This window comes from Vanellus vanellus (assembly GCF_965231255.1).
Source record: "Vanellus vanellus genome assembly, chromosome: 6".
Classification (NCBI taxonomy): Eukaryota; Metazoa; Chordata; class Aves; order Charadriiformes; family Charadriidae; genus Vanellus; species Vanellus vanellus.
Window position 1 is genome coordinate 32,583,341 of NC_138911.1, and position 14,477 is coordinate 32,597,817.

General features: G+C 36.6%; 1 protein-coding gene across 2 annotated transcripts in view; it reads right to left on the reverse strand.

Annotated features, from left to right (window-relative positions):
* PCNX1 (pecanex 1) overlaps window positions 1-14,477 on the reverse strand; it is a gene marked incomplete at its 5' end in the record, with an annotated part of 92,131 nt that overhangs the window by 31,574 nt on the left and 46,080 nt on the right. The window contains 8 exons of one of the 2 annotated variants that reach the window (XM_082484797.1): window positions 715-806; window positions 1,299-1,409; window positions 5,864-6,035; window positions 7,082-7,114; window positions 7,848-8,001; window positions 9,099-9,301; window positions 11,603-11,660; window positions 13,395-13,485. In XM_082484797.1, the coding sequence (XP_082340923.1) occupies window positions 715-806; window positions 1,299-1,409; window positions 5,864-6,035; window positions 7,082-7,114; window positions 7,848-8,001; window positions 9,099-9,301; window positions 11,603-11,660; window positions 13,395-13,485 (914 nt within the window). Of the gene's footprint in view, window positions 1-714; window positions 807-1,298; window positions 1,410-5,863; window positions 6,036-7,081; window positions 7,115-7,847; window positions 8,002-9,098; window positions 9,317-11,602; window positions 11,661-13,394; window positions 13,486-14,477 lie in introns of both variants that reach the window. The other variant, XM_082484796.1, reaches the window with a different exon arrangement.

Consider the following 14,477-nt stretch of genomic DNA (forward strand, 5'->3'; position numbering starts at 1 on the left):
GCATCATGCGAGTATTTCCTCCAGCAACTTTTTACTCTCTGTGGCAGAGTGGCAAAAAGCCCGTCAGCTCTGAGTTGGAAGGCACTCATGCTACAATTAACCGTCAACTAAGAGCATCTTATTATCAACACACACCTGAAACCAAACAGAACCAACACCACAGTGTTTTCAAACAGAATGGCATTTCAAGCAAGGAAAAGCTGTTGGGTTTGGGTGGGCTTTTTTGCCCCCTTTGCCAGCTAACTCCACCTTTTAGACAAGCACACATCTTCACTTCGACACTACAGACTGCTTTCTGGTTTCTTTTCAAGTAAAAATTAATTTGAAGAGACTTTCTGGTTTGCAGCACTGAAAAAATACTCATGTGAGCCATTTTGAGAGGTTAACAAACCAGTACATGAAGACTGTGCTAGAAAACAGCCACTTATGTGATTTTTTTTTGAAGAATCAACACAGAATGGAATTGACCGTGTCATGTGTTTTCAGCCAGCAAAATAGCCTGTTAGTGCAGGCACAAATCATACACCTTTTAAAAGCAAAACAAACTGCTTTGTGCCTGCATTGCATCTCCTTTATTGATATCACAGCTGAGCAAGTATAAACCCCTACCAAATCAAACTATTATTTCTAATTCACTTTCTGCATGTTTAAGTATCTAAGATACAAGGAAGCAGAGAACAAAACCCAAACCACGGATGTATGCTGTACGCTCACCTTCAGGGCACCATAGCACAGTCCATACAACAAGGCTACTGCCACAATACTACAGATAAAACTGTAAAGTGCTGCAAGCAGGCTTGTGGTAGCTGAATATCATAGAAAAAGAAAGAAAAATTAAGCAGTGTTACGTAATTAGGTTAGAATACAAAATACTTCAGATTGTACAAGAAAGGTATCAGCCCCCCAGTCACAACACCCCTCTGATATAAAAAGAAAATCCAACCCACAGCAACTACTTGTATTTCCCCCTACAAATGATTTTTTAAAGAGCAATTTATGTGGCTTTATTTACCTCCTTCATTTATTCAACAGCATTACCATGGGAATAGTTAACAACTGCAACAGAAATCAGTCGAGGAAGAAAGTATATTTTTTGACAGACTTACTACGACAGTAATTCTATTTCTCAATAATCCATCATAAGACCTTCAACCTTTTTACAAATACAATTAGTATTCTATGTTTAGAGGGTAGGAATACTAATAGTGCAACCACTAAATTTTTTAACTAGCCTACTAATCTGATGGCTGCTCCTAATCTAATGCTTTTGCCACTGACAAAAACACACCAACACTCACCATTGCCACCAAAGACATGAATATCCAGCTGTTCACAAAGATACATCACAAATGTATTCACCTGAGGCAGAAGACCAATGAAGAATACTATAGGGAAACATAGTGTAAACACTACGGAGGAAAAAGATAGTTGAAACAAGTGGTGAATACAAAAAAAAGTACTCTTCACAGTTTAAGTTCTAGGGTATCACACACACTATTTAACTCAACATTACTGAAGCACTTCTATTATTTCCAAGGAAAACATCCGTTACGTAAATCTCTACTTCAATGACTCAAAACTGAATATAGAGGTTACATAGACAAATCGTCAGAAGATTTCTTGTAATTCTGTTTTAATTGCTGTAGAAATGGACACAGGCCAGTTCAGACTTTCCATTTTTATTTAGCAAAGATCAGACAAGAGTGTTTTCAGATTAGAAGATTTGTAAATTTTCACTCATTGTAAATAAGGCTTATCCAAGCTTAACTTCCTGTCCGGGGTTACAGGAGCAAGCTAACACCAGCCACACTGATGTAAGAGAGGCCGAGCATTTCACCTCTGAGGTTTCTGCCACTAATAATGTCTGACAATTTCACCCATTTTCCCACATTACTTCTGAAAAGTTCTGATCCTAAATGATTTTTCTTTTAATGAAAATGGGTAACTGTATAAGCTGTTAAAACCTCTGCAAATGACAGGACTTCAGAATGCAAAGATAAACGAATGCCACTTAATACAGGGAATGTTATGTCCCAAACCATATATCATTTACTTTCCATCTTAAGGAATAAAAGATGCAGAAACAACAATCTTTTACACAACCGTAAAGTATTTCAGATATAATTCACAAGCAGCAGCATATGATAAACTCTAGGTTCCAAGGGACAGAAGGATCAACCCATGAAAATAACCCTAGCAGACAAAATCTGACAGTTTAGGGAAGATTTTCTATAACCTTACTGACTTGTAGCTTCAGTGACCAATATAAGAAACCAATTTTAAATTATCCTGTAAAGAATCACCAGTCTCAATTTGAAGTTTCTAACTTTATATCCACAGAATAGTTGGATACTAAAAGATATCACATTAGGAATATCTATGGTGAGGATAGGTACTGAGAACATGATTTATTTTTTTTTTTCCCCTACTTACTCCTTAGTAAAGTTAAATAACTAAATGTTGTTTAAAGACATGTAAGTTCAGGGCTTGGGAAAAAAAAGCATTGAGTTCTGCATCCTTTTACAGATATAAATTAGGAAATCTAAGACTAAGGACCAGCTACTCCAGACCTGAAGAAAATATTTTTCAGAATTCTCAAGTCAAACCTTTATCTCAAATCATTACTCAAGGAAGCCTACACAGGAGGCAAATAGAAAAAGTGCTCCCTCACTAACAGGTAAAAAGTTGTTTTACGAAGACCTGTAAGTTGAACTCTCTCATGTCCACTGAAAACAAAATTACAAAACAGATCTGGGAATACAATGTTTATAAAGAGTAGTCTAGCAAGAAGCCAACATTTCTGATGGCTTTTAAACAGAATTGTTCTCTAATGAGGTTCACCTAGTCAGAAGAGAAAACAATTGTTATAAATGATCAATTGATCGAAATCTGCTCCACAAGTCCAATATGTGGGACAAAAAAAAAAAAAAAAAAAATGAAAAATTTATACCAGTCCTCACTTGTCTGTTGGCAAGGACACAGCAATTACACTATCTAAACACAAAGTTTGCCTTGCCCTGCACCTGCGTTGTTCTAGTAGCTGTGCCTGGGAATGGGAAAAAAGGCAGCTGAGATTTTTAGTTTGTGCTAACAAAGTATGTTTGCCAGCAACCAGCTTGCTTTGCCACACACACAAAGCTTTTTGAAACACTGTTTCAGCAACATTAAGAATTGCTGGAAGGGCAAGGGGGGGCAGGGAGAGGGGGCAGGTTTTTATATTGGTTTGGTTTTTTAAGAAGACAGAGGTGTTCTGGCAAACTGTTTGGTTTGTTTTTTTTTTTATTGGTAGAACTATATAAGCTGGCGCAAGATACCCAAGAACGGTAAAACATAAGGATCAAAAAGCATTCAGAACTCCTAAACTAGGAAGTTTTAAAAGCTAGTGAAGATGCCAGCATGTCTTTTTAAAACTGGAAAAGACTCATACATACTTTAACAAAGTAGGTCACTTTCACAATACAACACACCACCTACATATACATTTATGTATTATCTTTGGGAATATGGATATATGTTATGGAAATGACTCAAGGTGACAGGAAAGGGAAGAAAAGACTTCCGAAATTGACAGAGCATAAAGAAGGGGAAATGAAGCAAGGTTTCCATCTTGAATGAGTCAAAAGTATCTGCTGTCTTAACTTCAGTATGCCAGCACATTAATAGAACCACAGAATCTGTAGAAAAGCACCTTTGGGAAGGTCTGGACAACACTCTGTTCATAGATAAGTGGCTTAGATGTTTTCACTTTGGACGTTTAAATTTAAATAAAGATTTAGTACCAGAAAGTTGAAAGGGGAAACAGAATGAGGTATGAAATTCAGGAATATGTTCCTAAAATCAAGTAATAAAAACTAACTCTCCAAATGCCGAGTCAATAATTCTTATTAATCAATTAAAAGTCTGAAATAAAATTATAAAAAAGAAAAAAGAATAAAAACCAAGACCAAGCTTTAATTTTTCTTGGACAGAAGACTGTCCAAGTGCTGGAGGCATGCAGTCATAACATTTAACTGCTCTGTCTTTCATGCCCAGGTATTTTGGTACAACTGAAGGCCAAGTGTGTTCAATGTAGATCAATTCTTACAGGTTTCCTTCCCCCTCCAAAGAGGTGATCCAGAGAGGATCACCCAAATAAATTTGCTCCATTACAGAATCTGCACAAAATTTCCATAATAAGATGGTCTTCAAACGTTTACGTTCTCTTTCTGCTTTCTACGGGCTCTGCCCGAGATTACATAGTTACTATTTTCAATAAATTTTCTATGTAAAAAGGGAAAAGGTTTGTTGGCTTTGGGGGTGGGGGGGGTGTTGGTATTCGTTTTTTGAGCTGGATTTTTTTGAGGGTGGGGGTGTTAAATACCAGCAGTATTGTGAATGCACTGTGCTGCTCAGAATACAATTAAAGTACCTCATACAGACCAAAATTATATTTTTGGTATTGCTGATAGGCCTGTTCTGAGAAGATACACATTAAAAGAGATTTAATCTGTCTATAATGAGGGGACAGAGTGTATCCTCAGCAAGTTTGCTGATGATACCAAACTGGGTGGGGTGGCTGACACCCCAGAGGGCTGTGCTGCCATCCAGCGTGACCTGGACAGGCTGGAGAGCTGGGCAGAGAAGAACCTAATGAGGTTCAACAAAACCAAGTGCAAGGTCCTGCACCTGGGGAGGAAGAATGCTAGGCACCAGTACAGGTTAGGGGCTGACCTGCTGGGAGATAGCTTGGAGGAGAAGGATCTGGGGGTTGTGGTAGACAGTAAATTATCCATGGCCCAGCAATGTGCCCTTGTCGCCAAAAAGGCCAATGGAATCCTGGGCTGCATAGGGAAGAGTGTGGCCAGTAGGTCGAGGGAGGTCATTCTCCCCTTCTACTCGGCACTGGTGAGGCCACAACTGGAATACTGTGTCCAGTTTTGGGCTCCCCAGTTCAAGAGGGACAGGGAACTGCTGGAGCGAGTCCAGCAAAGGGCAACTAAGATGATTAAGGGCTTGGAGCACCTCCCTTATGACGAAAGGCTGAGAGAGCTGGGACTCTTTAGCCTGGAGAAGAGAAGGCTGAGGGGAGACCTTATTATGGCATACAAGTATCTAAAGGGTGGGTTGAAGGAGGATGGAGCCAGGCTCTTTTCATTGGTTCCAAGTGACAGGACGAGGGGCAATGGGCACAAGTTAGAACACAGGAAGTTCCGTTCAAACACACGGAAACAGTTCTTTACGGTGAGGGTGACAGAGCACTGGAACAGGCTGCCCAGGGAGGTTGTGGAGTCCCCTTCCCTGGAGATTTTCAAGACCCGCCTGGATGCAGTCCTGAGTAATGTGCTCTAGGCAATCCTGCTTTAGCAGGGGAGTTGGACTAGATGATCTCTAGAGGTCCCTTCCAACTCTGATAATTCTGTGATTCTGTGATTCTATAATGTTTTTTAACAGTATGTCTCTACTGTTCTACTTGATTGCTAAACACAAATAACCTAATTTAAGAGAAGTCCTACTCATTTGCCAGAAGCCCCTCTAAAGAATACAAGAGAGGCCAAACCAAAATGTTTAACTACTGAGCATATCCAAGTCCAAGTTAAGAAGAAAGAACAGAAGGTTCAGGAATGAGGACTAAGATACTACATAATTAAAAAACCAATTAATTTTTTTTTCCTACGACACCATATTAGTTGACATCTGCAGTTTGTTACAGCAAAGTTATAGAAGGGGGGAATCTTCCCATAAACTTCAGCAGAGCTAAAACTACTCTTTCCAAAGGAATCTCCATGAACTGCATATAGAAGGTGTCATTACAAGACGCAGAGTGGAAAAAAAAATTTCTACTGTGGGAACGCAAACAATTCAAATCCATGAAAAAGCCACTCACCTATAACTAAGTCCCTGGCTGACAGCAGCAGCAAGGGGTTGGTGAAAGCCATTCCATACAACCTGAATCTTGTTGTAGATATGTTTCTGCTGCCATAATCCAACAGCCAAATAAGACCACAACATAAACAGAAATATACAGGCCTACTATAGGCTATGATACGATTATGACCCTGTTTAAAAAAAAATTAAAAAAAAAAAAAAGAAAATTTGTTTCATTATTAGCAGAAAAAGCAATTGTTAGTTTTCTGTTAGAGGTTGTTTCAGAACCAAAATTAATCGTTGTTCCTCAATTGATTTACTGTCATCTCAGCACATCCTTAAGTTTTGTTCATTAAGTCTTCAATGCATTGCTTTGCAGTGATATGAGTCCTTTTCTTATGGCTTTGATATAATGAGGACACAACAGTTAGAATAAGTTAGACTAAACTATATTCACCCTTATTCTCTGCTAAGTTTTAAAATGTTTCTTTCAATACTAAATGCCAGAGAAAGTCTGACTAGGCTACATAAGCAAGAGAAAATATATTAGTTTTGAAGAAAAAGCAATTAATGTTTATTACTCAAATACTGCTCCTGCGGGGGGAAGGGAATCTGCATTTGTATGTTCATTAATACACACAGCTTATTACCTAAAATAATATGAATGACTTGCTGCAGAGGAATAATGCTTTTTCATATCATATTTAGGACATAAAAATATCTTGTCTTGGCAATCTAGCAGATGCACAATAGAATATAAACATATTTAGCACATTAACATTTCCATGCTCAAATGTTAATGTTCACTAGAGCATTGCATACTCAGCTTAACAGAGTGAAAAAATAAGGCTGTGTGCACTCTGGGGCAACCGAATGATCTACAGGACCAGAATAGAATATCAAAGCTGTGTCAGTTCATACCAGCATAGTAAATTACAATGTTAAAAATACTTTTCACTATAATCACTTGAATACTAAAGATTCATCAAAAAACCTTTCATGATATGGCTCTATAGCAAAAGCTATAGGGTTAAACCAGGGAGGACATGATTTGCTAAATACAAAGGGGGGGGGGAATAGTATCAATATCAGTTCCCTTCTCACACACTAAGACAATATAAGCCTCTTGTGCCTTATCAGAAGGCACCTAAGAAAAAAGATCAAAGCAAAGAGATCAATTCTATATGGAAGTTCTACATCTGCAGGGTTAGTACAGTGGCACATGCCCATGACTTACATGTCGAGGGGAAGAAGAATCTGGCTGAACGCTCTGAAACCAAAACGGAAAGAGGGAAGTTACCCAAACTACAGATAAGTGCATTTACCTGCCTGCACTTTCCTGATTAAAGTTCTTTTAATAATGTCTACAATTAGTTTTACAATTGTCAAGCCACTCTACAGCTTTTAAATAGCACAATGTATTAAATCATAAGGCTATGTCTATAGACAAAGTTTAAAAAACAAAACAAAAATGTTTAAACTCTTACATTTTTTTAAACACAAAATGTGTTATGCACTTTAATTTTAAATCTACTTTCTACCCTAGTAGTCTAATAATAAGGAAATAAACAATCATTCTTAAATTACAAAAATACCATGAACAATTTTCTAATAGAACTAAGATTCTGATTAAAAACATGCTTAGAGACATAATTGCTTAAAATTAATGCATTGAGATGTATCCACTAAAAAAACCCAAAACAATAAAACTTCAAGTTTAGGTTGTAGGCTGTTTTCAACCAGTAAGAATGTGCTCCTGGTTGGGAAAACAAAAAGTGCGTGAGAACAACAAATAAAGGGTTGTTTAACAAACATTCACTGGGACCATTCTAGTGAAGTGACCTTGTATGACCATCCACCAAACTTTCCATGAAGCTGAAGTTTACTCATTTCTTTTTAAATGATAAACATGCAGTTTTTTCCTTAAAGCTCTAACTAACCTGCAACACCCAACCCAAGTTATTTCTATTGTTTATAGAAAGTGAAGATAGAAATTAAAATACCTTCAACAGCGAGTACTGACAACTGGCTATTACCAGGCAGAACTGGAAGACCCAAATATCCTTGAAAAAGCCCTCTATAAGAAGTACAGAGCCCAGAAATGCAACTAGAATAGCTAGGATGACAGCTAACACGTTCTCAAGGATCTCACGATTCCTGTATTAGAGGGAGAGAAAAAAAAAAAAAAAGGATAGAATTAAAAGCTAACTATGTCTAGAAAAAGCTGCAAGGGAACAGTTAGAGTCAGAAGTTAACGAGTTATGCTTCTGGTAGCAAAGTAGTTAATAGATTTGAACTTGCATAGACTATACTAGCACATTGTCTTTTAGCAAAGCTAGGAGCTACCAGGATTTCAATGCTAGCCAAAAGCAATTAGTATCTTATGGAACTGAACTTTAAACAGCAGAAGGTAACTTCAGCACATAACTTCAGTAATAATTCAAATGCTCAACCAGAAGCGTGGTCTGTAACACAAATCTATATTCAAGGCCCACACAGGATGATTACAAGCCTGTGAAAAATATATGCATTATAGATCATCCTCATTCATGATTTTGCAATGAAGAAACTAAAAACACTCTCACTTGGCTAAGAAACGCCAAGTGGAATAAAGAGAATTCCATAACATATTGGTAGTGCTTAGGAACAGAATTGATAGTATTTCTGCCTGGACAAAATCACTACTGTATTGTTTAACTCAAAGAAGTTTGTTACTAAAATTTAAATACTTTACATATTCCAAAAGCCAGTAACTCTGAGGTCACTTTCATTTTATTCCACTGGGTAAATGCAGCAGGGACAACAGGTTGCAGTATTAAATGACCCTTTGGAAAAATGCTTTGAAACAGCAGGTAAATTCTCTCTTTTTGTTAAATAATGTAAGTGTATGCCAGGTTCTAGACCCTTTCAATTAGTTTTTTAGAGAAGTTTGTTTTTGCACTTTAAAGATCAGCAACAAATCTCTCTCTTTGACTGTTCAAACAGGTTATCACCCAACTCATGCAAAGTGAGGGGTTTGTTGTGGGTTTTGTTGTTTGGTTTTTTTTTCTCCTTTTTTTGGCATTGCTGGAGAAAAAATGAGAGTAGCTTTCATTATTTTAGAAAAACTGCATTTTGTATTATTCTTTCATCTGTCAGAGTGCAGTAAATAAACAGATAGTTTTATCTCTACAGATAGTTTTATCCATATTACAGTTTAGTTACCATTTTTTAATCTTTACTTTCTGAAGTCTAGTAACATATAAGGTTCTCACCTATCAAATAAAGCCAGAAGAGTTAATCTATCAAAATTGATGCTAATCCAAAGCTTAGGCAGGATCCAAAAGCGATAGTACTGCTTGACTTTTTGAGCTGCTTCCTCTTGAGGTTGCATGTGGTCCTGAAGGTCAGGGCTCAGGTCAATATCTTGCTGCTCCAGCAGATCTGTATCCATGGTTAGCAGCCTGTTCAACCTGATCTGAGGAAGAGAAAGCTAAAAGAAAGTCAGTATTAACAAAAATTCATTTTTATTATATCACTGCATTGTACTGAAAACTGCTTTGGAAAAAAAACCCACTAGAATTATTTAATTTCACTTTTGAGAAGTTATATGTTAAACACTGTCAGTTCTCAGGCTTCTACTTACAGTTCAGGTCCTTATCATAGCAACTGAGTAGCACAAGCAGCAATAATAGTTTGACTATAACACAACTGTTTGCCATTTTAGCATATGCCTTATTTCAAATGAAGTATGAACATGCCTTCCAAGCACATTATCCCATTTACCCTGAAAACTTCAAATTTGAAGACAAGTAAACTGATATGTGAACAGGGATAACGTATACTACAAGAATAATCCAATCCTGAATGTAAATAAATTACAACACATTTCTTTAGTCAACTAATGTGCATGCGCATCCATGCTGAATGGATGTTTTTACAAAGCAACGTAGGCGTCAGTGATAAAAAAAAAAAAAAAAAAAAAAAAAAAAATCAAACTCACTACATTCAGAATATACTCAGAGACAAACTACAAAAAGCTCTGCCCTAACTAGTCAAGTACTATTTATGACAGACTAAATTTCACATGTATTTTGTAGTTTGCCACTCTAGAGTTCTCTTGAAATCACAGTAATACTAACCATAAAGGACATTTAAGGAGAGTGGTCAGGTTAAAAAGTTACTACAGTAGGTATGTGTCATCTAACCTGCTTTATAGATTTCATTAACAGGACATTAAACATGTCAGAATCGTCTAGGTTGGAAAGGACCTTTAAGATCATCATCCAACCATCGACCTCTCAATGCCAAAACCACCACTAAACCATGTCCCTTCAGGCATATCTTAATGCACTGCCCTTTATTCTTAAACAGTATCATAATTAAAACATCATTTAATGAAAAAACTTCACAATCTTAAGGCAAAGAGTAAAATGTAAATACTCATGTTACCTTTAAGTATCAAAATTATAGGGGTTGTTTTTTTTTTTAATTTCCTTGAAGTTTTACATTTGATTTCTCATTGTTGAAATTTTTTTTCATGGCTCCCTAAAGCATCATTGTACTGTAACCATGCTCAGCCAGCTTTTCCTTCCAAGAAGGATACTAATAAAAACAACAAGCAGGAACACTGCCTTTCTAAAGGCATTTAAAAAATACAAAACATACTATCTAAGATAAGCTGCGTCAGAAAACAGCTTTGTTGACAACTTTTTAAAAAGTTGGTTTCTTAAAAGGTAGAATCCCCACAATGTAACATTCATAGCGCTAATAATAAATTTCAGTGGAAACTTCCATTTAGGCACGTGGGCTAAGCTTTTTCAAATACAAGTTTGCCTTAAACAGAATCATTCCCTCCACAAACCAACAGCAAAAAAACCTGTCAAACCAACAGCACACAACACTTAATGCAGCCTCTTTTTTGTATGCTACTTTTTTGAGGGGGATGCTGGAAAGCAAAGCAACTTCCTCTGGCAGATACCAGGTTTGAAGAGCACAGTCTCGATCAAAAGCGTGGTCAGGCAAGATCTCTTGCTCCTCTGCCAAATGCTGAATTCATATTTCTTTTTCCCGCTTCATTAGTTCATTAGGTACTTCAATATACTTTACTTTGGTTTCCTAGCTTAAGAATCATGACTATTTGCATTGTCTTCATGACAAAGCAATATAAGACTTCAGAATTAAGAGTACAGATATGTCTGGACTTGACAACAATATAAAAGGTTTGAGATCATAAAACTACGGAACTCTAAAGCTATTAGCAGTATGAAACTGCGTAAGCCTCTGCCTTTTTTCCCCAGTCACTCCTTGCATATGAATAAAATTTTGTACAGCGGACTCCGACGACAGGTTTTTAAATTCCTTTCAGGAAAACTATTGAAGTTTCTCTTGGTCAGAACACGAAATTTATTCTTTCTGCTGCCTGCTAACCTTAGTAATACACAGAAGGCAAACTGTGTCCAAGTTGTCCAGTCAATCTCTGGAAACCTTTACAAGGTATCTCAGAATATCCAATTTCCACGTGATTTAGAAAATCAATATGCTTTAGATCAGAGGAAGCCATTTACATTTAAATGTTCAAATGCTACGCAGAAAGATGAATTTGTGTGTATATACGAAGACACTGCAACAATAAATACATACTTTATCTTCATTTAAACTCAGGCAAAAATCATTCTTAAGAACATAGAACTACCACATAAGATGATAAATCAGTGCTATAAAATTGGAAAATCTTCTGATTTTTTGCATGCTTTAAAAATAAATAAGAAAAACTTACTAGATCATGTGGATAAAAGCGAACTGAGGTAGAACTCGATACGTGAGAGTCCGTGTCACTATAAGAACAGGGGAAAGACTTCAGATTATAAAACTACATTTTATTTCAACACACCACTCATTTTCTAGTGTCCCAAATTAAATTCTGACTCCTTGCAAATTTTAACTAAAAGTCTTTCTGTAAGTTTTTCCTTTGATTATGTAATTTAAATACAAGTATCCACTTAGTCTTGCATATTGTGGTAAATTCTGTAGCCACAGTAAATCAGGAGACTCTTTCCCCTTATCCTTGGTATAGTTTTCTCAACACCTAGTCCCTAAGTTGTCTAACAAGGATTGTCATGATAGTAATTATTTCAACTGAAAAAATGAAGTTGACCTATAATCTGTCAGCTACCAATGTGTAAACATGCATCACATCTCTAAAGGAGTGCAAAGTCTGCTATATGTTAGCATACAGAGTTTTTGTTAATTCTATACTGTTCTTACCAAGGTCCCAAAACTGCCAAAAATAGTACATGCTTATCACGAGTATACTGTGTTATTTAATCTTAAATTGTCTTTGAAAAACTTAACTTTAAATAAATCTCTGGTAACAAGAGAAAAATTACTTTGCAATATCCATTCATTAGAGATGAGGAGAAATTTCTCTTACTGTATGAGAGTCCATATCCAACCATTTCTTTTTTCCCCAATTTTGGATAGCTTTTGGATGTTTGTTTTCCATGTAAATCACATGGCTGTAAGACTTGTATCAAATCTATGCAACTTTCCTTCAGTTCCTTGCCTTAAGATAAAAACATTCTTTGTTATCAATTTCACTTCACTGAAACTCAAGTATTCTCTAAAGCCGAGATCTGATTATTTGGATGTGGCCAGCTTGTTCCTTCCATTAGCACATTTAACTTCATAATAGCAGCCATCAGCAAAGCCATTGCATCTGGAACATGCAAGCACAAGAGGCAGGCATTGGCAGCTTTGTGCAAGGAATATGAACTTTTTGTCAAAGTTCAACTCTACAAAAGGCACTTGCACGCTTTCAGAAGAAAGATTTGAAGATGGGACCTTTTAGATTCATTATTCCATAATTCCAACAGCTACTCCACCTGCACATGGTGGGAATTTGTAGCATTCAGCACGACGCAATAGCTGCAGAGCAGTTCTATGTAGTGAAGTGGAGTGTGTGGGGGGGGTTGTGGCATGGGAGGTTTTGGGTTGTTTTTCTTTCTTCTGCCTCCTTTCTTTCTCTGAAGGGACAGGGCATCTTTCCAACAGCAGAAGAACTTTCCAGTACATAGCTGGCTATTTCAACTGTAAGTCAAATTTTAACCTCAGGCATGTTAACACTTCCATGTATTGTTTCATGCCATCTATGACCTTGAAAACAAATTTATCAGTTTACATTTGCTTCACAATTGGAAGTTCATTTATAAATAAGTTAATAGCCATTAAGGTCAACAGCCACCTACTTTCCCAAAACCTGGGTTAAATCCTTTAAGAAAGACCTGCTATAAGCCAATCAAAAATCCATTTGTCAAATTCTCTGTTTGGACATTTATTGTTTAAGCTAATAGTAATCTTCATTTTCTGAGATTTATTTAAGTGGAGAAGATTATGTATGTTATGGTCATCTTCTAGTAAAAAAATCGTTTAGGTTTCAAAAGTATAAGTATATGGATAATATTTTATATTGATTTTTTTAGTCCATACTAAATAACCTTTTAAAAATAAAATCAAAGATTTTTTTTGCAGTAAGACAAGAATCATCACTCTTGACTGGCCTTCACACACACCAGATGTTGGATGCTCTTCTTGCAGCTGGCTCAAAGTTCACAAGTGACATGTCGCAGCCCCCTGTCTCGTAGAGCGTAGAACTGAACTTACCTATTAAAGAAAAGGTCAAAAGCAGGTCAAAGTTTCATAATGTTTCATCCCACCGGCACTAGTTTCTATTTATTAACTTACTACAGAGATCAATTTAGGAATCTGTCATGGTTTAGGCTGGGCTGGCCACTAAACAAACAACAGGTGCTCTCATCTAAATTTATATCAGTGTCAGAATATAAAATGTGATTACACATTAACACATCACCAGTGCAGAAAAAACATTAAGTACTCAGTCCTCTTGCATACCATTTTACATGACATATATACAGTAAACTACTGTACTGAATTAAATTTTAAGAGTTTGTATTTACAAGATGTCACCATTAACACAATAGAAGCACAATGTAAGGCTTCCCCCCCCCCCCTTAGAGAATAACCAGGTGAAAAACCTGCAATGACAAGCTGCTTCAGTTCTTCCCCACCCCCAGTAGAACAATCAGTAAGTCATTCACTATCAGCATTTAAGAACCATGGTATTTAGCTAAGGCAGAGATTCCTCAACTGCCCTGAATAAAATTCTTTTGAGAGGCACATGTCTAACGGAATAGAAACAAAGAGCTAAAAGAAGTGGCCAGAGATGCTTCTTAAGTTTTACCTCTAGAAAAACTATAAAGTGAATGGCAGGCAGAGATTTATTCTACAAGCCAGAAGCAAACACCTCAGTGTACGAACAGAAAACTGCAAACTAACTTCTCAGGTAAACCATTTGGAGTTACTGGAACTCAATTAACCATAATTTCCTGAAGTTGTTATTGAAAACTTTTTGAATAAACAATATCAAGCTACTCCTAAATATATAATTAACAAAAAAGTAGCCAGAGATTATAACCCAAATGATAAATTACCTTACTCACAATATGATGTTTTTACAGTGCCCTTCTCCCACAATAGTCTGATCAGAGAGATAAGCATTGTAATTTCCCCTGAAGGCCAGGTTCAATATATTTCAGCTCTGAATGCAGGAAGCCGATTTTGAAATTGTGATCTCA